The 21,229-nt window shown below is 48.1% G+C and overlaps 1 protein-coding gene across 3 annotated transcripts in view; it reads right to left on the bottom strand.

The window, feature by feature from the left end:
* Positions 1-21,229, bottom strand: part of phldb1b (pleckstrin homology-like domain, family B, member 1b) — a 113,104-nt gene that overhangs the window by 45,859 nt on the left and 46,016 nt on the right. For all 3 annotated transcript variants that reach the window (XM_085244658.1, XM_085244660.1, XM_085244659.1), the window contains 2 exons: positions 11,476-11,601; positions 4,153-5,645 (listed from right to left, as the gene is read on the bottom strand). In XM_085244658.1, coding sequence (XP_085100784.1) covers positions 4,153-5,645; positions 11,476-11,601 — 1,619 coding nt within the window. The remainder of the gene's footprint in view (positions 1-4,152; positions 5,646-11,475; positions 11,602-21,229) is intronic.

Below are 21,229 nucleotides of genomic sequence, written 5' to 3'. Positions count from 1 at the left end.
ACTCGTACTGCGTGCTAGCTAGCTTGACGGAGTTTCTATACAGCTGGGTGGTGCTATGTTACTGATGTTGAACTTTATTTTGTTCGTAGGTTAATTATTAGAGTTGCCAACCGTCCCGTAAAAAACAGAATCGTCTGGTATTCAGAGAAAATATTACGCGTTTCTTATTGAGGTGAAAAGGAACAGTTTGTCCTGGACTTCAGCTACAATGAAAAAGACACAAAGCTGGAGTTATTCTGTCTTTGCTGCACAGCTGCCTCTTCTTCTCTCATCCTCTCCTGTTTCTACTTCAGTCATGAAACTGATCAATGATCAGCTGATCGGCTTTTCTCTCTTGTTTGTTTATCACTTTGCGCCAGAAAGAGGAAACCAGCGGATGTCGCGCTAAACAACAGCAGCACGTTTAAGCTTGATCAGCTGTTGTTAGAATTTATTTAATATTAATTTCTAGTATCAGCTGATGTTTGCTGGAGCCACAGCTGTAAAGCTGCTGGTCATGATGTCGGTTTGGAAACATGAAGATGAAACCAGGAGATGTCCTTACTGAACCATCAGAGCTGTGATGGAGAAACAGGTTTACCCTTTAGGTGACATGGATGAGTTGAAGTTATGAACTGTTTCTGAGAGACAAATAACACCAGGATCCTTTTCTAAGCAGCTGACAGCTGGTAACTGTGCAGGGGCGGGTCTAGCAAAGTGTTGCCAGGGGGGCATGTAGGGCATTAACAGGGAGAGGGGGGCACAAGGAAATACTTTCTTATTCTCATTTAAAATGTCTCACTTTTAAAAAATAATTATCTGAATCTTACAACAAACGATTGATAGATTGATGCATATATACCATCCGAACAGTGTACATCACTGTCACAACAGTGTTTGTTTTCATTCAAAGGCTTTATGATTTTTCCTATAATGGTGGGCCGCTCTCTAGTCAAAATGTCCGGGACGATTTTCTGTCCCAGTCCAGCCCTGTATGCAGCTCATCTGCAGTCTGCTGTTACCTACATCTTCCTATTCAGAAGGCAGAATTTCCGAGTTCTGAGTACAATCAAAGCAACACGACTGCAGTTTTTGTGTTGGATGTAAAAAGCTAGGATAGAACCAGGCGTGGGATTTCTCTCGTGGAAATGTGCACATTATCTTTTCCTTTCTATTGGTTGGTGGCACAGTGCACTTGTGGCAGGATAGTGTTAACATGTAGGCAAGCTAGAAGACTGGCAAAGTTATGGAAGCAACACATTAACAAGAGAATTCTGAGTTAAACCAAAGTTACTTTCCCTAGTAACTAGTTACTCTGAAAGTAACGAGTAACTTGAAGTAACTGAGTTACTTTTGATAGAAGTAACTAGTAATGTAACTAAGTTACTATTTTAAAGTAACTTACCCAACACTGGTGATTTCATCCTGCTCTTGTGTGGTGACAACTGCAGTCTCATCGTCCTCCTGTGTTTTAATAAACACCAGGGCAAGTGTGCATCATTTACACTATGACATATGCTTTATACATCTGCAGCTGTAAGCTAGCTTTCTCCTGATTGGTCGGCACTCACAAACAGAAGGTGGGTGGGGCTCATAGACAGTATGGCTCTCTTCTCTTTTAGTATATATTAGGCATATTTGCATTTGTTTACATGCATTTCTGTTCATGTATGTGTTCGTGTATCCACTTTTCCAAAGGTATAATGTGCATTTTCACATTTTCTGTCACATGACCATATCAAAGATGGCTGACACGTCAGATCCATGAGCGTATCAATACTCGCTGTGAATAAAAGCCCAAGTTATAGAGCACTCGAAACGGACTCTAGATCAGATATGGTCACCACGGGCACAGCAGCACCATCTACACGCTACTGTGGATAAATCCACTCCCAGTCCTTACACTATAGTCCCTTTGCTCCTTACAAACTGTTGGTTGGCCTGCCATGTTTATTCATTCGGGTCCAGACTCGGGTCCAGACTCGGGTCCAGACTCGGGTCCAGACTCGGGTCCAGACTCGGGTCCAGACTCGGGTTGAGCAGCCCCCCGCTGCTCAGGACAAAAACGCAGCGTTTTGAAAACGCTCTCCAAAGCAGACACATTTAAAACGGTGCTTTCGTGTCAGTGTGGACAGCGAAAACTGAGACTTTTTGAAAACAATGACACATTTTAGTCATGTGATGCAGTCATGTGACCAATTAAACTAAGATAGTGAAGGGTATTATACTGCAGTTGTTTTGTTTGCTCTCAGGTTTGTCAGCCCTAGTATTCTCCCTGGCTTTTGCACCTTTGTACTTTTGTGTTACTCGCAGCAACAACTCCACCTCGTTGTTAGTCCATGTAAAAAGCTCGCTGCTTTTCCTCAACATTTTGCCGAAGTTTCAAAGAGCAGCAGACAGGAATGAGACCGGCCCAATCTTCTTGCGTTTCACGCATGTGCAGGACTGGAACGTGAGCGTTTTGGGCCGTTTCAATGTGGACGCACAACTCTGTGAAAAGGACAAAACGACAGTGTGGACGCCGAGCGGAAGCATCGTTTTCACATCTATCCGGGCCAGCGTGGACGCAGCCTCAGTTATTTTAATGAGGTCTTCGTACTGAAACTAAACTTCAGACGTACATGTTTAAAACAGCGGCACTGTTGGCTCACACAGTGAATCCTACCTGACCGCTCAAAGATGGATGAGCAGCCTAACAGCACCAGATCCTTTCATGGATATATACAGTAAAAAATATTTTACTATTATTTTGATATTTTTAAAATGCAGTTTCACCCCAAACAAACACTTGATTGTCGTAGGGAGACATGTTGGCGTAACTAACCAGAACCTGCCGTGGAGCGCTCTGCAGGACCTCTGAGCCTGTAGAGCAGGGGTGCTCAATCCCAGTCCTCGAGAGCTACTGTCCTGCAGCTTTTAGATGCATCCCTACTCCAACACAGCTGAATCAAATGTTTGATCACCTCTTCAGCATGCCATCAAGTTTGGAGAAGGCCTGATAACAAGCCATTCATTTGATTCAGCTGTGTCGGAACAAGGATGCATCTAAAAGCTGCAGGACAGTAGCTCTCGAGGACTGGGATTGAGCACCCCTGCTGTAGAGGTTTAAACAGTCTCAGTGTGCAGATCTGATGCTGCCCCCGTGTCTCAGTGGGAGGTACAGGATGTGACCTGGCACGCAGACAGAGGGCACGTCGTCTCAGGCCATCCTACTCGGTCGATGTCACTCTGTCTTTAGCTTATAAAAAATACCCGTCTGTAATTACACGCCTTCTCACGCAGGCACAAACACACACAAAGGCTTTTTAAGGACGATTTCCATTCAGAGCGGCAGACAAGTTCAAGATGTCTACGGCGCTCCCTCGGCCCCCTCTGCTCAGTTTAGGAAACAACAAACGATGCGGTTGCTACGGGGCCCCGTGAGCCCCCCGAGAGAGACCGCATGTCAGCAGCAGTCTGGACAGCCAACGGCCAGGCTGCAGACAGTTTGCAAGCAAACACGCAGACCGTGCAATCGGTGCACCGTGCTCCTCCTGCAGGACACACACATTAGAGTATCTGCAGCACCTCCTCTGCTGATAATCACACTCATGAAAGAGCTTCAGCCACTTTCTCTCTCACTGGGAAGATCAGATCTGTGCTGTAAAAGTTTGACACCAATCATTCATGAATCTCTAGACGGTTCTCTGGAACGAATAATTAGTTAATAAAGTAATGAAAATGCCTGACACAGTCTTAAGCCCAGCGGGGAGACACTGAACCTCTAACAGTTACTACTGCTCACTCATCTCCACGTCTGCAAGGACCACGGAAATTAGACTGTTCAGGAAATTCATATGAAACAAGTGAGCTGGTTTGTTCAGCCTGTAGAGGTTTAATGCAGGCCCAGTGTTACACCATCAGCTGATGAGCTAACGAGTTCATTAATACAGTGCGTCTGTCATCACAGTTTGTGACTTTAGGCCTTTGAAAAGTCTTCTCCATGAATTAAAGCTACTGAATTAAAAAAGAGGATTACGAGATGAAAACCGTAAAAGGATCTGTCAGGATTATCAGCAACAACTCAGCTGGAAGAAAACACTGATCAGCTGACACGGCGCATCCATAAGCTGTTTTTTTAAAGACCGCTGAGTAACAACGGCACATCCCCGCTGAGGTACGGTCCCGACTCACCAGCCTCTCCATCTCCTGCTCGCGGAGCCTCTCCTCTCTCTGTCGTCGGTGGTACTCCAGCAGATCGTCCTCGTTGTCGCTGATCTCTGTGATGCTGTTCTTCCTCTCCCTCATACCGGGGTGCGGTCTCCCTGCAGACATCTTTCTGTGGGTCCTTGGGCTGGCTACAGGAGAGGAACCCGGCAACGAGCCCAGACTGTAAGCAGGCGACAAGGAATTCCCAAAGCTCGCTTTCCGTACCCCTGCACCCCCGACGCTGCCCTCCGTCAACAACGAGGTAGGGGATGGGCTGCGAGCTCGGATGCCTCTGCTGCAAGTCTGCTCCTCTGACTTGCGCCGAAGTCTGGGGCTCTCTGGAACAACCTTGCCCAGATTTGAGGGGCTGTCCAGAGTCCTCAGTGGGTTCACCGTGCCCGGAAGTGCCCCTGGGAGAACTGGAACCCCTCTGCGAGCCAAGGAGGGGCTTAAAGGTGGCAACTCTCTCATACTGCTGCCTGCTCCACCGCCCCCGTTCACCTCCACGTTCCTCCGGGCCAAGCGAGGGCTTTCCGGGGGCTGCAACGAGCGCGGATGCTGCTGGAGAGGTGATCCTTGGATTATGTGGACGATGGGGTCCAGGGGAGGCTGGAACGCTCTGGTGGGTTGAGAAAGCTGCCTGGAGGGGCTGGAAGTGAGAGAGCGATCGGCCAGAGGGGCGTGCTCTCTGAAGGGGCTGGCAGGTCTTTCCTGGAGCACTGTGGTAGTCTTGGTCCTGGGGCTGGAGGGCGACGGGGATGAACAGGTCGGAAACTTGGGTGTGGGCCTGGGGCTACTTGGCACAGCGTTTCTACCGCTAAGAGATTCACTGGAGGACAGAAGGGGGGTCTGCCGAGGGCTCTCAGACCCAGCTTGGCCCAGTCCTGTGTGGCTTGGCTTGGGGCTTGGAGGAGCCTCCGTTAAGACCTTTCGCGGCAACCTGGGGCTTTCCTGAACCTTTTGGCTCACCCCACTGCTGCTGAAGTTAGGCAGTATGGTCCGTGGCTGGGGTACCGGCGGAGGCTGGGCGGTGAAGTTGTAGCTAGAGGAGCGTACAGGCACTGGCGGCAGAGAAGAACTCTGGTCCTGGGGTCCTCCACTAGGAGATGGACTGGTAAAGCTTCCACTGCTGGCTGCTGAGGGGGAGGACAGTGGGGAAAAAGGAGGCGATGTGTTCTCATAGCTGGACCCCACAGACATGGCCCCTGGGCTGGTAGGAGGCGATAACAGATACCGGCCCCCTCCGTTGACCATGGGCGACAGAGGAGAGTGAGCTGCGGACTGGCCTCCGGGAGGCTTCATGGCGTCCGATGAAGAAGGCTGAGGGTCATCCATGACTAGAGAATCCATGATCTCCTGGAGGTCCCTCTCAATAGAGCTGACGATAGCGCTGTGCTCGGATTGGACTTTCTCTCCAGGAGCTGGGGGACACTGGGCTGCACTGGGCTGGTGATTCCCATTGACCAAGCTCTCTGTGTCTAGAGGGAAAGCAGAGAGAATAAAACGGGCATCAGACAGGTATTCAAACAGAGTCAACGATATCCTGCACCTCAATAACTCCCCCAGCTCCACCACATGCCCCGGCTCATTAGATATCACACAAAGAAAACATTTGCAGTGGGGCAGCGACGGCATTTTCATAATTCTAACAGCAGCAGCAAAAACAGACTGTTCAGGATACACTGTGCATCATGGCACGACTTAAACAGCAAAGCAGCAGTGATGAGGGTCCTTCAAAGGCTGACTACGACATTGCAAATCGCCATCAGCTAGCATCGCACAATGTTTTGGTTTTTTTAGTGCAAGGCAGGAAAAACAAAAGCACGCTCTCATTTGCGTGTGTACACCGACAACAGGAAAAAACATACAGCTCTCCACAGGCTTCAGGTTCTGGTTAGTTTTGCCCTCGAGCTCAGCAGGTTTTACAAGGACTGCTGTAACCTGTGGCAGCGAGATGACTCGGGAGAGCCGAGTGATGTCACTTGGCTCTCTGACCGGCACCGACCTGACAGCACGGAGCGACGACACGGGAAGAAATGAAGCTCCAAACTAATATGAAAGACTGTGATTGGTTTCCTGCTGGACAGTCAGTCCCGTCACTGTGTTAGATGCACATCTTTGTTCTGGGCGGTCCAACCAGCTTTAGTATAAAAAGCCTCTGTGGGTAACGAGCTTTTTAATACAACTACCTTCAATGACTATGAGAGTAACACTGTTGGATGATCTCTTTCCCCTGAACAGAAGAAGACACTGCCTTCCTTTAAGAGTCTTTAACCCTGATAACTTTCCATTATTCCTGTGCGGTTGTGTCACAGCGTTCCTTACTGTGCCGAAAACATCCTACGAGCCTTAGCCCCTCCTAACTCTTCACAGCCGCACTGAAATGAAACTATTTAAAACATGTACTGCCAGACTTCCTCACCTCCCCAGAGAGCTTCACAAACTGCTGAATTCGAACCTGTTATTTAAGATGCATTCAACGTCAATTTTCCAGCCTACTGTGGAAGACAGGTAAGTACAAGGCCAGAGAAGGGATTAGTAGTGAGGGGAAAAAGGAAGGAAGGACACACAGACGGCACTGGATAGGAGAAAATGTGCCTACATAACCCAATTACTGTATGGCCCGAAAGCAAACGTAGGACACAGGCCAGGTAATCTCATCTTAATCATCTTCCTCCAATGTCAGCACAGTAGATTATAACACCAGAAACACACAGCCACGTGGCTCTGAGGCAGGGAACACTCCACAGATCAGGTTTTATTCACCTTAAATGAGGATTATTGTAAGGTAGCGTCATCAGTGCAAACACAGAGGTAATAAAACAGCTGTCGTGTCTGAGAAGCAAATAAAAGAGTCAGTTTTGTGTCACAGAGGCAAATCCCATCAGTGCAAGTGCTTTAAAATACAGAAGCTTCACAAATAATGCATTAGCTGTGCCTGCTCAGCTGACACCACAGCAGCTATGCCTGCTTTTTCTCTAATAACGCCAAGCTCTGCCCACGTGACAGCCTCACCACAACTGAATATGAACGCATCTGCGTGTAAATAACACGGCAGTGAAGTAACAATGCTAGTGTCACATCGACCGTCACGGATCCTGATGTGAGGAACACACAATACGGGATAAAGGCGGCCGTTTGCTGAGGGAAAGCCCGTGCAATGATGTCATGGCATACAGACCATCGCCTCCAGCGCATCGCGACAAACTTCATTTAAAAACTGGCAATTTACGCCGGCGTGTTCGCGGGTAAAGACGAGCGCCGGCTTCAACATGACGGCGTGATATTTTATCACACGGAGCATCCTCTGCTTTTCGGCACCAATTCCATCATATGGAAGCGCTAGCTAACAAACACACGCTTGGTTCATCTGCCATTACCCATTTCTCCCCCTGACAAGAACGCCGTATCATGCTGTTAGCAAAGAAGATCAGATGTATTTAGAGGAAATCACACAGTCGTGTTTATTAATGTGATATGATCCGAATAAAGATGCAAAGTCACAGTGATTGGTTCGAGTGTGTACCGCTGCTCTAAGACGTGCACACCTTCTTAGATAAATGCACGAATGAAAAATCGACGTATTGTTAATGGAGTTTGGCGTGTGACCGCTTGGCATCACTTTTCTCAGGCGCGGAGAGCTAGGGTTACTCACATGAAGGAATAAAACTGCGCCCCGGTCAGTTTCAGTGCGGTTCACCTGCTATATGACCCACACATGAGGCCACGTCCTCCGGACAGCGCTGACAGGGCGGCTGTGGCAGAGCTCCGCCGTGTCTGGCTCCACACACACCGAAGAGACACGGAGCTTCAACGCCGCGCTGACAGTTCAGCCGGGGTGCTGGGTACCGCTGCGGACCGCCGAACCGCTGGCGTCAGGTTACGCGAACAGTAACACGGCATTTCCGGTCTTGACTTTCAAAGTAAATCTATTAGCGTCAAGGGAACGTGCCACTGTTGAGAACATTTTCACTATTAAGGCCGATTTTAACTGAATATGAAAGTCCATAAAATACCTTAGAAGTGCAGTTTTACAATTAAACCCAGTTACGAAAAACAAATCGCTCTGAACTCCTGGTGACAGGCATTTATTTTATTTTGAAGGTACATTTGTATGACTGACCGTGTCGTGGTTTACTTAACGAAGCTTTTCCTGCCCGCAGTGATGAACCACTGCGAGATTTGCGAGCAGTTTGTCACGGCAGCACATTTTATTGTTCGTCACTGTTCTCTGTGTCAATAATGCAGCTTAGATGCGACCGAGGAGAAAGTATTGAAACGGCCCGTGTCCACGTTAAAGCCAGGGATGGCGGTGAGAGAGCGATGCAGCTTATTAGTTTACCCAAACAAGGCCAACCTCAAAAAGATAAACTTTGGGACAAAAGTCAGAAATGACAAATATCCCTGTGCATCCACCGTCTGTCTGAATATCTTTCCACATAAAAACACTCACACTGATCGAGCATGGTGAAATATTTAAAGGAAAATCAGAGAGGTTCTTCTGGGATGGAAATGTGGGTTTGGAAATGGAAAACAGGGGCAGGAAATATGTGGCGGTTACCCTGTTAAATGGCAAAAAGATCCCCAGTTTGACGTCCTAATAGTGCTTTATTAATAAGCACTTGCTTTCATCTCATAATAGTGAAAAAAAGAGATTCAGCATGCAGCAGTGCCAATCTAAAACCACAACTGCATCCCCAGCCTTCAGCCTTGTCCTCAGAGCTGTCCAGCAGCCAAGTCACTGGGAGATAAAGGCCTTTCACTGGGAAGAATACAGAAGGCTGGGGAACAGGGACCAGAGGGGAAACCCAGGCAAGGAGGGCGCAGAGATGGGAGACAGCACACTGGAACTGGGAGCTTTATAAATAGCCTCTGAAAAGGATACTGTAACCCCAGCCATCAGCCACTTTAAGGAACCACAAAGCCGTCTGCTGGCCTCGCACCGAGATACAGGAAGTGCCAGCTGGATGAAAATCCAGCAAAGCTTGCAGAAACTAAACGAGACAGGTAAATGCGACGGACGCCGCTGCAATTTGTGACTCTTTGCTGGTCTTCAGTGGAGGATGTGACAGTGTGTGGCTGTCTGTCTCTCTGTCTTGCACAGAAACTGATGACATGTCCTCTCCGCCAGCGCCACGTGGGACAGGCTCCAACCCCCCTCCAAACCTGATAAACAGCTAAGGAAATGGAGGGCGGACTGACAGAGTGGTGCAAAGTGCACACGACTCTGGAGAATTGCATGAGGTTTGATTTTGCAAGACAATCGTTACAAAGTGATGCAAGTTTTAGGATTCACAGAAGTAGGCCATAAACAACTAATATGCCAACCAGCGCCACCAGGCTGCTGACAACACCAAACGTCCCCTGTCTGCAGGACTCATTGCAGTGTTACCATGTATGTGTGGCAGCATGGTCCCGTTAGGGAGATCAGAAGTCCTCAGGAGCCCTGGACCAGCAGAACTGATTTAAAGCAGACTCAGAGATTTCCATCAGTAATTTTTCCTTCATTCACGTGTGTATGGAAAACAGACTGTATACTAAAGACAGAAGCAGGATCACCCATTGTTAGCATTTCCACACTGACCATCTCTGCGTTTTGCAGCATTTTGTGACGAGGAAATAGCAACGAGCAGCGCTGACTGTGAAACGAAGGGAAGCTGCAGACTGATGGGCCGGCGGCATGTCAATCACAAGGTCACCATGACCTCATTGATCCTCTATTTGTAATCAGAAGGTTGCCGGTTCGAGCCCCGGCTCGGACAGTCTCGGTCGTTGTGTCCTTGGGCAAGACACTTCACCCGTTGCCTACTGGTGGTGGTCAGAGGGCCCGGTGGCGCCAGTGTCCGGCAGCCTCGCCTCTGTCAGTGCGCCACAGGGTGGCTGTGGCTACAACGTAGCTGCCATCACCAGTGTGTGTGTGAGTGGGTGGATGACTGGATGTGTAAAGCTCTTTGGGGTCCTGAGGGACGAGTAAAGCTCTATACAAAAGCAGGCCATTTTTATTTTACTCTAATGGAATCTTTACCCGTTTACTCAAGTCACACATCAAGTAGGTCTGTGAGTCATTACAAAGAGTGCAGGTTTCATACTCATACAGCAGCTTCACATTTCAGACCCACAATCTGTCTCCATCTTTTGTGTACAGGTATACACGTTATGTGCTTGATGGAACGTGACATCCACGTGTGGTGCTTCAGTCTATCAGCTCTGTCCAGCCGTCACACCTGTACTGACTCTACCTGCACCATGAATCTGGAGAGATGCTCCGAGGTATCGTAAAGACAGGAAGTGACTACAGTTTGTTGATCCTAGAGCACAAACTGCATCTGTACATCGCAGAGATTCAGCCTAACCACACTCACGCTGACTCACAGCTGACACACACTAGTTCACACACAAAGATAACATGTGCCACTTTCAAGTCTTTTCAAGCTGACACGGCGGACATGCTGCGTTTATCATGGGAGTGGCATAAGCAAGCTTCATCTGAACGCAACTCAGGAATGCGTAATTGGTACGTTTCTAAACAACGGAAGGCTTTCATTAGTGGATCAGGAAGTCCAGAGCAGGCAGCGTGCCTGTGTGCTATACTTATCCCCTGGTGGCACGCCGTGTCAACTGTGGGGGAGGACGGGGGACGAGATGCTGTGACAGATCCCTGGAAGTATAGCTTGCCAAGAGAAGGTACACTTACAGCTGTGGACACACACACACACACACACACACACACACACACACACACACACACACACACACACACTTTGCCTGGAGACAGAGGAATGAGATGAAACATGCATGGTGTGAGCTCGGTCCCAGCTGGGCCCTGCTCAGGGTCTGGGCTCCAACAGACCCTCCAAGTGACGACGAGGGTCTGATAACAGAGCTGCAAACAGAACTCTGACCAATCTATGACTCTGCAAATATAAAATGTCTTTTTAATGAAACACCAACCAAAGTAACTGAGAGCAGCTGACGTTTGAAAAGCCAACAAACACACAAAAGTCTGCTGCTCCACTTGCTCCACCCTTGTGTGGAGTTTACTGCTGTACAAGCAGCCACCTGTAAACTACACCTCTCCACCTCCAGCACCCGCCTTTTTACCGTCTGCTCCTTTCATCCGTGCAGGCCGAGCTGAAAATGAGATTTCTTACGGGGGAAACGAGGTCTTTCTGTTTCCTGGACAAAGTGCCAGTGCTGAGCTTTTCAAAGTGATTTGTGTTTGCGAGGTGTGGAGTCAGTGCTCCCGAGTAATAACAGTCAGGATATACTACGTATGTATGTGGAAACCCCACAATAACGGCACAGTACCTGCACAGAGTCTGTAGTCCCCAGCAGAGACACTTCCTCCTTGGGGCATCATACTCTTCATCCTGAAGGCTTCCTCAGGGTGGTTGAAGCGAAAGAAGGCTGATTGGCCAAAACACAGCATGCAGCCTGGAACAGAAGCACATACATTTCATTTTCACCTGTGCTTAGTCATCACATCCCTGTACCCTGTAGCTCTGCCACGGGAAGCTAGCAGGTCACAGGTGTGCCACAATTATGTGCAGTTGTTTTAGGGTAGGTGGGGCTACAGGGGTGGGAACCTTTGGAGAACCGTTATCATTGTTATCATTGAATACTGTAAAGTATTTTTGCCCGAAATGCCCACCCCCCACGTCACCCGCCATGCAGGTCGAGAATCACAACCAATGTTTGTCTGCAATATCTCTGAAAACTCTCCAAAAATGTCTTTTATTGAACAGTTTCTGATGTATAAAGAACTCCTGGTCCAGCTATGAGAGGAAAACGCTCAGCACAGCCACACATGCTTAGTGCGACCGGGACAAAAAAAGCAAGAGGTTTGCTGTTTGTTTGGGAACAAAGGCATCACTGCCATTCAGTAGATGGCACTAAGGCTTTAATGTGTGTGCTAATATGATGCTAAAGCTCAAAAACAAGTACCAAATCTTCATTTAAAGACTATAAAGAGCTAGCTTAGCAATTCATTAGCAGAAATACTCACTTCCCCACACTAACCAACAACTTTTAGTTTCTGACTGTTTCCTGTCTTATTTAAGACATGAACATTACAGGAATGAAGTGGACTGCTAACCATTTAGGAAGAGCCAGCATAGTTTTATTCCACATTTACAGTCTTTATGCTAAGCTAGGCTAAAGTGTCAAATTCCTTAGGTAACATAAAAACCATCCATCATCCATCCATCTTCATCCACTTTATCCGAGGCCGGGCAGCAGCCTAAGCAAAGAGGCCCAGACCTCCCTCTCCCCAGCCACCTCCTCCAGCTTGTCCGGGGGAACACCAAGGCGTTCCCAGGCCAGCCGAGAGATATAATCTCTCCAGCGTGTCCTGGGTCTGCCCCGGGGCCTCCTCCCGGTGGGACATGGCTGGAACACCGCGCCCAGGGGTCATCCTTGTCAGATGCCCGAACCACCTCAGCTGGCTCCTTTCGATGTGGAGCAGCAGCGAAGTAAAAGCGAAGCTCTCAATTTACCGGTCGATCTACGTCCCTACCCTCACCTATGGCCACGAGCTGTGGGTAGTGACCGAAAGAACGAGATCGCGGATACAAGCGGCAGAAATGAGCTTCCTCCGAAGGGTGGCTGGCCTCTCCCTTAGAGATAGGGTGAGAAGTTCAGCCATCAGGGAGGGGCTCAGAGTAGAACATAAACACCAATCTAAATTTAAAAAGTAAACAACATTTTCCTCAAATATATTTCCTTTGACATGCAGTGAAGTACAGGAACAAAGTAGTACAAACAGTAAGCATATCTGTGTGTGTACTAATAAATATGCTGCGACTTTCCACCACAGCCCGACTCATTCCTAATATTTCACATACAGACGTGAGCAGCATCGTAACGCTCACAGAGACTGGAAACAAACTATCCCTGAGAAACTGCTGATGCGTCTCATAGCAGCATCCAGTCTGAGCACAGAGCGCACATGACCGTTTGAATCGCCAACACAGACGTAAGTAAGGTGAACACGAGGCGTCCGAGTTGTTCTGACAGCATCAGGAACGAGCTCACAGACGCTGTGCTGACTCAACCATCATCCACACAGGGCAGAGGGCACACCGTCCTCTGGCACGGTGCAAACGGGCCACTGATGACACTTAAACCTGATATAGCTGGATGAAGACTGCAGAAAACAAAGTACAGAAAAGATCTGAGACATGTCCAAGTTCAGGAGACACATCTGTACAAACTGTCAGGACGGTTTCTCTGCTTTCTGGGAAGCAGGAAGGCACATCGGAACTACAAAGATTCAAAATATATCTAAATAGTTCCCAACTTCAAAACGTCTGACTTCTCGTCACATCGGTTTACACAGCAGAACAATCTGATCTGCCTCTGCCTGACATCCTGTTTCTGCAGGAGCTACGTCCAATTAAAGAGATAAGATGATAAAATGCCGTTTCAGCAGATCCACGATAAACAAAGTCTGGTCAGAATAATTCTATAAAGAAAACTTCACAAAATTCACATCCATTGCCCTGAGCAGCTATATTCTAGCTGCAACACGCTACAAGCTAACGGGCCGGTCACAAAATGTATGAATCACAGTGCAGTCCAATAAGCTTTAAACACAGCGGTACCTCCGTGTCCTGGTGAGAGCTCAGTGTTGCTCTCACACTCACTTTTTAATGGTTGTACTGGAATTAGTTGAACCTGCTGCAGGTTCTGGCTGGGGTCCGCGTCCTGCCTTATAAAGGACGTCCATCACCAAATGGACTCTTCTCCAGGAGACACTTGTTGCACAAGTTAATGTGTGAAATGCTGTGTTAGAAAAGACTGAACGAACACTAGTCCTGCTGAACTCTGCAGCTCCCAGGTGGCTCAGGACTAACAGGTGCCTGTCTAATGCATTTACACAGATTTCCATTGTCAGAGTAAAAATGTGCAGCAATGGTTGTTTGACTTTGTCCACCAAACTCAGAGCCGTCCTGTGTTCGGGTGAATGTGTCTGCTACAGTGTGATGCAGCGTTTCACTCAGATGGAACCAGCGCCACACACTCCCCAGCTCTGTGTGGTGATATCAATCACATCCACCTATCTGGTTTGAACATCAGAGTACATCATTCACAGAACCCATTCAGCTCCTTCATGTGCCATGAGCCCGATAACAGATCAGCAGTCGCACGTTTATGGTTTTCTCAATACGGCATCATTATGTCCTGCTGACATGACGAGGGAAAGGTCTTCCAGGCCAGCCGGAGATAAGATCCCTGCCTGTCGTTGTGAGGCCTGAGGTAAAAACAGGAAATGCTGCTGTGATGGACGACAGAGCCAGATTGGCCTTTTATTATGGAGAGACACACACGCTGACAGCCTGGGGAAAAACACCTGATTACATCCTGAGCCGTGGGTGAGGCCTGATGGAAAACAGGTGCAGACTGCTGCTAACATGAGCTTAGCACAGAGGGGTCAATGCCACTGCAAAAAACAACAACCTGTGTAGAACGGTGCATGGACTGCTTCTTACACAGCACGCTTCTACAACTGTCTATGCAAGTGCTTCTAATATTCATACTCTGATGGACGCATCGCAGAGGAACTTGGGGTTAGCATCTTGTCCAAGATATTTGGCATGTAGACTAGAGCAGACGGGGATCGAACCACCAACCTTCAGCTACAGCCCTAGAATACATTTACTTCTCTTTTTCTCGTTTGCATGTCATAGGCTGGTAACAACTATTAAAGTCTGGCTGTAAGCCACTCGAACATGGCAGAAGCATAGATGTATATGCTGTGGTCAAGTCAACATTCATGTTTTACATGAAATAATACTGTAACGTCAGAAGCAGCCACATTTGAATGGCAAGGTGGAGTGCTAAGCTAGCAGCTAACGCAGCAAGCTTTGTTAGCTGCTGGTTATGGACCAGCCTCTAGTGGCCATTAAAGGAACTGCAGGAGGTTGCTGTTTGGCAGAAGATCCCTGTTTAACTACTGCAGCATGAATAGTACCAGTTATACTCTAATCGTTTACACACTAAATTTCAATGTAAAAACATAGAAAGCATCGTCCCTGTAATAAAAATGATTCCTGTACTGTAAAATAACGTGTTGATGCTAAATGCTAATAATGATATTTATATTAGTGCTATAAAATAAGATAAGATAAGATAACCTTTATTAGTCCCACACGTGGGAAATTTGTTTTGTCACAGCAGGAAGTGGACAGTGCAAAAGTTATGAGGCAAAAATTAGAATACAATAAGAATAAATACAGTACACAGCTGTACAGAATAGAATAGAATAAAATACTATATACAGTAGAATAAAATAAAATAAATATACAATAAGATAAAAATAGAATACAAATACAAATACTATATACAACTGAGTAAAAATACAACGATGACAGAAAGGATTATTGCACTTAGTATTATTGCATATGTGTGGATGTGTGTGTTTGATCAGTTAAAGTCTTTGTTGTGGAGTCTGACAGCAGTGGGGAGGAAAGACCTGCGAAATCTCTCCGTCCCACACCATGGGTGCCGCAGTCTCCCACTGAAGGAGCTGCTCAGTGCTGTCACAGTCTGCTGCATGGGGTGGGAGATGTTGTCCATCAGGGATGACAGCTTAGCCGCCGTTCTCCTGTCACTCACCACCTCCACTGGGTCCAGAGGGCCTCCTAGAACAGAGCTGGCCCTTCGGATCACCCTGTTCAGTCTCTTCCTGTCCCCAGCAGAGATGCTGCCGCCCCAGCAGACCACACCATAAAAGATAGCAGAAGCCACAACAGAGTCATAGAAGGTCTTCAGGAGTGGGCCCTCCACTCCAAACGACCTGAGTCTCCGCAGCAGGTACAGCCTGCTCTGCCCTTTCCTGTAGAGGGCGTCTGAGTTATGAGTCCAGTCCAGTCTGTTGTTCAGATGAACACCAAGGTACCTGTAGCTGTCCACAGCCTCAATGTCCATACCCTGGATGTTCAGTGGTTGCAGTGGAGAATGCTTGTGCCTGCGGAAGTCTACCACCAGTTCCTTGGTTTTACTGGCGTTGATCTGGAGGTAGTTCAGCTGGCACCAGTCCACAAAGTCTTGGGTCAGACCTCTGTACTCCTTGTCGTCCCCATCAGTGATGAGGCCGACTATTGCAGAGTCATCAGAGAACTTCTGCAGGAAGCACTGGGTGGAATTGTGGGAGAAGTCTGCAGTGTAGATGGTGAAGAGGAACGGAGCCAGAACCGTTCCCTGTGGGGCCCCCGTACTGCAGACGACCCTGTCCGACACACAGCCCTGAGTCCTCACATACTGTGGTCGGTCGGTGAGGTAGTCCAAAATCCAGGTAGTGAGGTGATGGTCCACTCCAGAGTTCACCAGCTTGTCCTTCAGAACCGAGGGAAGAATAGTGTTGAAGGCACTGGAGAAATCAAAGAACATGATTCTCACAGTGCTTCCAGCGGTCTCCAGGTGAGCGAGGGAACGATGTAGGAGGTGAATGACGGTATCATCCGCTCCAATGCCAGGCTGGTAGGCAAACTGAAGTGGGTCCAGTGATGAGCTTATTAGGCGCCGAAGCTGAGCCAGGACCAACCGCTCCAGGGTCTTCATCAGGTGGGATGTCAGAGCCACCGGCCTGTAGCTGTTGAGGTCCTTGGGGCGTGAAGTCTTTGGCACTGGTACAACACAGGAGGTTTTCCAGAGCTGTGGGACTCTTCCCAACCTCAGGCTCAGGTTGAAGAGGTGCTCCATCACCCCACACAGTTGGTCCGCGCAGGACCTGACGACCCTCGAGCTGATGCCATCTGGACCCGCTGCCTTCTTGCCATTAATCCTCCTCAGTTCCCTCCTAACCTGGGTGGTTGAGAGAGACAGGCTGAAGCCTTGTGTTGAGTGTGTATTGGATGCTGTTGTTGGGGGTGGGGGGGAGTGAGCAGGGTGAATAGAGGAGGTGTGAAGTGTCTGAGGTGGAACAGCAGCAGTGGGGGTGGATTAGCAGTCCAAGAGCAGAACTGTGCTGATTCACATTAGTATTTATTTCTGCCACCCGTCTCTGTTTCCACCAGTGTTACAACACCGTCCTCTGCATAGTTTTGGTATTTTGCACAGTTCAGTATTTGCAGGATAATGAGTGCACCCTCAGTCTAGTCACGAACGAGGAAACACAAGAACTCGCTGAAAAGGACGTTTAAAAGCAGCCGTCGGTACGCTGCTGGTGCGGCCCTCAGAGCCACGTCGGCTGAGCCTCCATGCCTTCACGCGCTCCACAACTTCAGCGCTTATCCGACTTTTCTGCCTCCCTGCTGTGTCCTCTGGATTCTGTCCACTTTCACTGAATCACACCCCTTCCTCTGACTTGCACGAACATGATCTCCCTGGTGAACATCAACTTAGGCATTTAGGAAGCTCCTGGTTAAAACAATGTAGCTTGAAGAGGCATGTATCTGACACTGTGGTGACACAGTCATCACTCACTCTGAGCCTACAAGGGTTTGGTGATGCCTCTGCGGCCTCGTTTTCACGCAGGAGTTCTGTGTTGATTGGAACAACAGTGACGACTGAGGCTAACAGCTAGCTGCAATAACAACATTTCTTTAACATACTTACTGCTTATACAGTCCTGCTCTTAGAATTTAATCAGTATTAAATATGTGCTAGTGTGCTGTATTTTGGTGGTTAGCTATTGGATTGGACATGGAAAATATCTAAGCTAGAAAACATAAGGTATTAGCATTTTCCGAGCCTTGGCTATGCTAATTAGCAAATGCTAAATCAACACTTACTGAAACCAACAGGGCACCAGTTTCAGCTTTATTCAGTTTCGATGTGCTGATTTATCTTTAGAAATGAATATTGAAGTGTTTCACCTTTATGTCAGATGTGAACAGAACTAATAGCAGAGGACTCGACGGCTGTCACAGACCTCTGTTTGTCCCACTGCCACATTTTGCTGGTTTGGCCACTTTGGAGGTGATAACATATCTTTTGTGTAGTATGTTTACCGTCATCATGGGGCCTTTATTACTCACTGTGTTTCATGGGCAAACATCTGTGGCTAAATGGAATGTGGCCACATTAGTGATTACAGTGTGTCTTTGTGAGATACGATGTACAGAGTCAGGTTTATGCCTGAGTTCATGCTGGATGATTCACATTAGCAGCCACTGCTTTGTTGTTCTTGGCCTTAATGCATTAGTCTCACTGCAGTTTGTGGTGTGAGCCAGCTGAATTAGTTGTGCAGTTATTAAGGATGATTCTCGCTTTAGGGTGTAAGCTCCTCGCCTGCTGCTTATGTACGTCTGACAGTGTGAGATTTACTCTGACTTTGTGTTTTTAATAGCACGGCTTTCATTTAACTGTCACTCAAACAGCTTATTTAACTGTTAAAATACAAAATTGTGATTAAGATTCAACTTTGATAAACTGTGCAGCTCTAGTAGCACGTAATCTCAGAACGACAACCTGTTAGTGACAAACTGTTTGAGCATCTTAGCTAGCTCAGCACACAGCAGACAAAAATACCCAAAATATGTGATTCCAGTTTGAATGCTCTAACCACTGTGATCCACCACAGCAACATCTTTGTGAAATTTGCAGATGACACCACAGTGGTGGGGCTCATTTCCAAGGGAGACGAGTCTACGTACAGAGACGAGGTGGAGCAGCTGACGTCATGGTGTAAGGCCAATAACCTCCTCCTCAACACTTCAAAGACCAAAGAACTCATAATAGACTTCAGAAGGAAAAAGGCAGAGATCCAACCACTATTCATTAATGGGGACTGTGTAGAAAGGGTGGCAAGCTTCCGCTTCCTGGGAGTCAATATAGAGGAGAACCTTTCCTGGAGTGTGAACACCTCCGAGCTGCTGAAAAAGGCCCAACAGAGACTGTACTTCCTGAGAATTCTCAGGAGGAATAACATCACACAGAGACTGCTGGTGTCCTTCTACAGAGCCACCATTGAGAGTGTTCTAACTTACTGCATATGCATCTGGTACACTAGCTGCACAGGGGCTCAGAGGACAGCACTCCAAGGGATCATTAACACCGCCCAAAAGATCACTGGCTGCCCTCTCCCCACACTGGAAGTTCTACACAACACCCACTGTTTTAAAAAGGCCCAAAACATCATAAAAGACACCTCACATCCTGGCCACTCCCTGTTCGAACTGTTGCCCTCAGGCAGACGGTACAGGGCAATCAGCGCAAGGACTAATAGACTCAAACACAGCTGTTATCCAACTGCAATAACACATCTGAATACTACAAAAAAATGTCCATCACGCCACTCTTGTGTTAATCTATGCACGGTCTGAAGCATGTGTGTGGGAATGTATGTGAATGTTTTACTGTTATATCTTATTAGTATTTTAAGTATTCTATCTATTTTATTTATTGAATTTTATTGTTTTATTTATATTTTGATATTGCTAGGGATGATGCAATGATCGGGGACCATTCTTCATTTCGTTGTTCTCGTGACAATGACAATAAAGTTTCTGATTCTGATCAAATAAGCAAAAATATCAATAACATGTAGGGCGACACAATTTCACTGACTCAATCATAAGTGAAGCTGTTGTGTTAAAGGGCATCGTCATGCCACAAAGGCCCGTTTTATACAGGACAACTGATATTCAACGTCTTTTTCTTACTGTGAAGTTGACATTAGGACAGCAGATGTGCAGAGTGGATTTAATCTTTTATAGCTGTCAGGGTTTGGTGTTTGTAATCAGCTATAACAGTTGGTCCATGAAACATGGCGTCACTGTTAGTCTAAACTCCAAAAACCACATTCCTGTTCAAAGCGAGCCTCACTGCCCATCAGGAGACTTTTACCTCAGCACGTTTTGGAAAATGATTTCACTGGATTTGAATTCTAATGGTCACCAGTTCATGTCCAGAACAAGTTCTGCTAAGGCTGCAGTTGTACTTCTAGCTCCATCTTTGCTCAGTCCAGGACTCTGAGTGCCACCACTGCGATATGGAGACCTCCACACATCCACGCCCAGCTCAGGCTGAGAGGAAGCCAACTTTACAGGATGTAAAGGACAGCTCACTGGTTTGTCATGGACGACACCCGGACAGGCTGCACACATGCCTGTGAGACCACTAACTGCCACAGACTGTGAATAAATCCCACCAGTGTGGGGCTGTCCCGTGGACATGTGGACATACGGGACACGGTGATGGACACGGTGATGCAGAGGCTGCTGGAGTGTGATGGACAAGAGGACATGTTTCTCCTCCTCGGTCTCTCAGCACTAACCTCTGCTGGCATTGACTGTGTGTGCGCGCGTCTGTCTGTCTGCGTGTGTCCGTGCGTGTCTGTGTGTGCGTACGTCTGTGTCTGTGAGTCTGTGTGTGCGCGCGTCTGTGTGTGTGCGTGCGTCTGTGTGCGTACGTCTGTGTGCGCGCGTCTGTGTCTGTGAGTCTGTGTGTGCGCGCGTCTGTGTGTGCGTGCGTCTGTGTGTGTGAGTCTGTGTGTGCGTGCGTCTGTGTGTGCGTGCGTCTGTGTGTGCGTACGTCTGTGTGCGCGCGTCTGTGTCTGTGAGTCTGTGTGTGCGCGCGTCTGTGTGTGTGCGTGCGTACGTCTGTGTGCGCGCGTCTGTGTGTGTGCGTCTGTGTGCGCGTGTGTCTGTGCGTCTGTGTGTGTGCGTCTGTGTGTCTGTGAGTCTGTGTGTGCGTGCGTACGTCTGTGTGCGTGCGTACGTCTGTGTGCGCGTGTGTCTGTGCGTCTGTGTCTGTGTGTCTGTGTGTGTGCGTCTGTGTGCGCGTGTGTCTGTGTCTGTGTCTGTGTGTCTGTGTGTGTGCGTCTGTGTGCGCGTGTCTGTGCGTCTGTGTGCGCGCGTCTGTGTGCGTCTGTGTGTGTGCGTCTGTGTGTCTGTGTGTGTGCGTCTGTGTGCGCGCGTCTGTGTGCGTCTGTGTGTGTGCGTCTGTGTCTGTGAGTCTGTGTGTGTGAGAGGCTGCCCAGGATCAGCCCGACAGAGATCACACAGTTCATAGATGAGCGTTCAGAAACAGTGGCAGGCTTGTCCCACTGTGGGAGTGGGCTGTCATGCTGAATGCACTGGAAGCTCTGACTCTGTGCAGGATAAGAAACATGACAGCA

Source organism: Mchenga conophoros, linkage group LG14, assembly GCF_057382185.1.
Source record: "Mchenga conophoros isolate Kocher_MC1m ecotype Shallow Benthic linkage group LG14, M_conophoros_male_GT1.1, whole genome shotgun sequence".
NCBI lineage: Eukaryota > Metazoa > Chordata > Actinopteri > Cichliformes > Cichlidae > Mchenga > Mchenga conophoros.
Note: the sequence above shows the minus strand (reverse complement) of the source record. Positions and strands in the feature narration are given on the sequence as shown.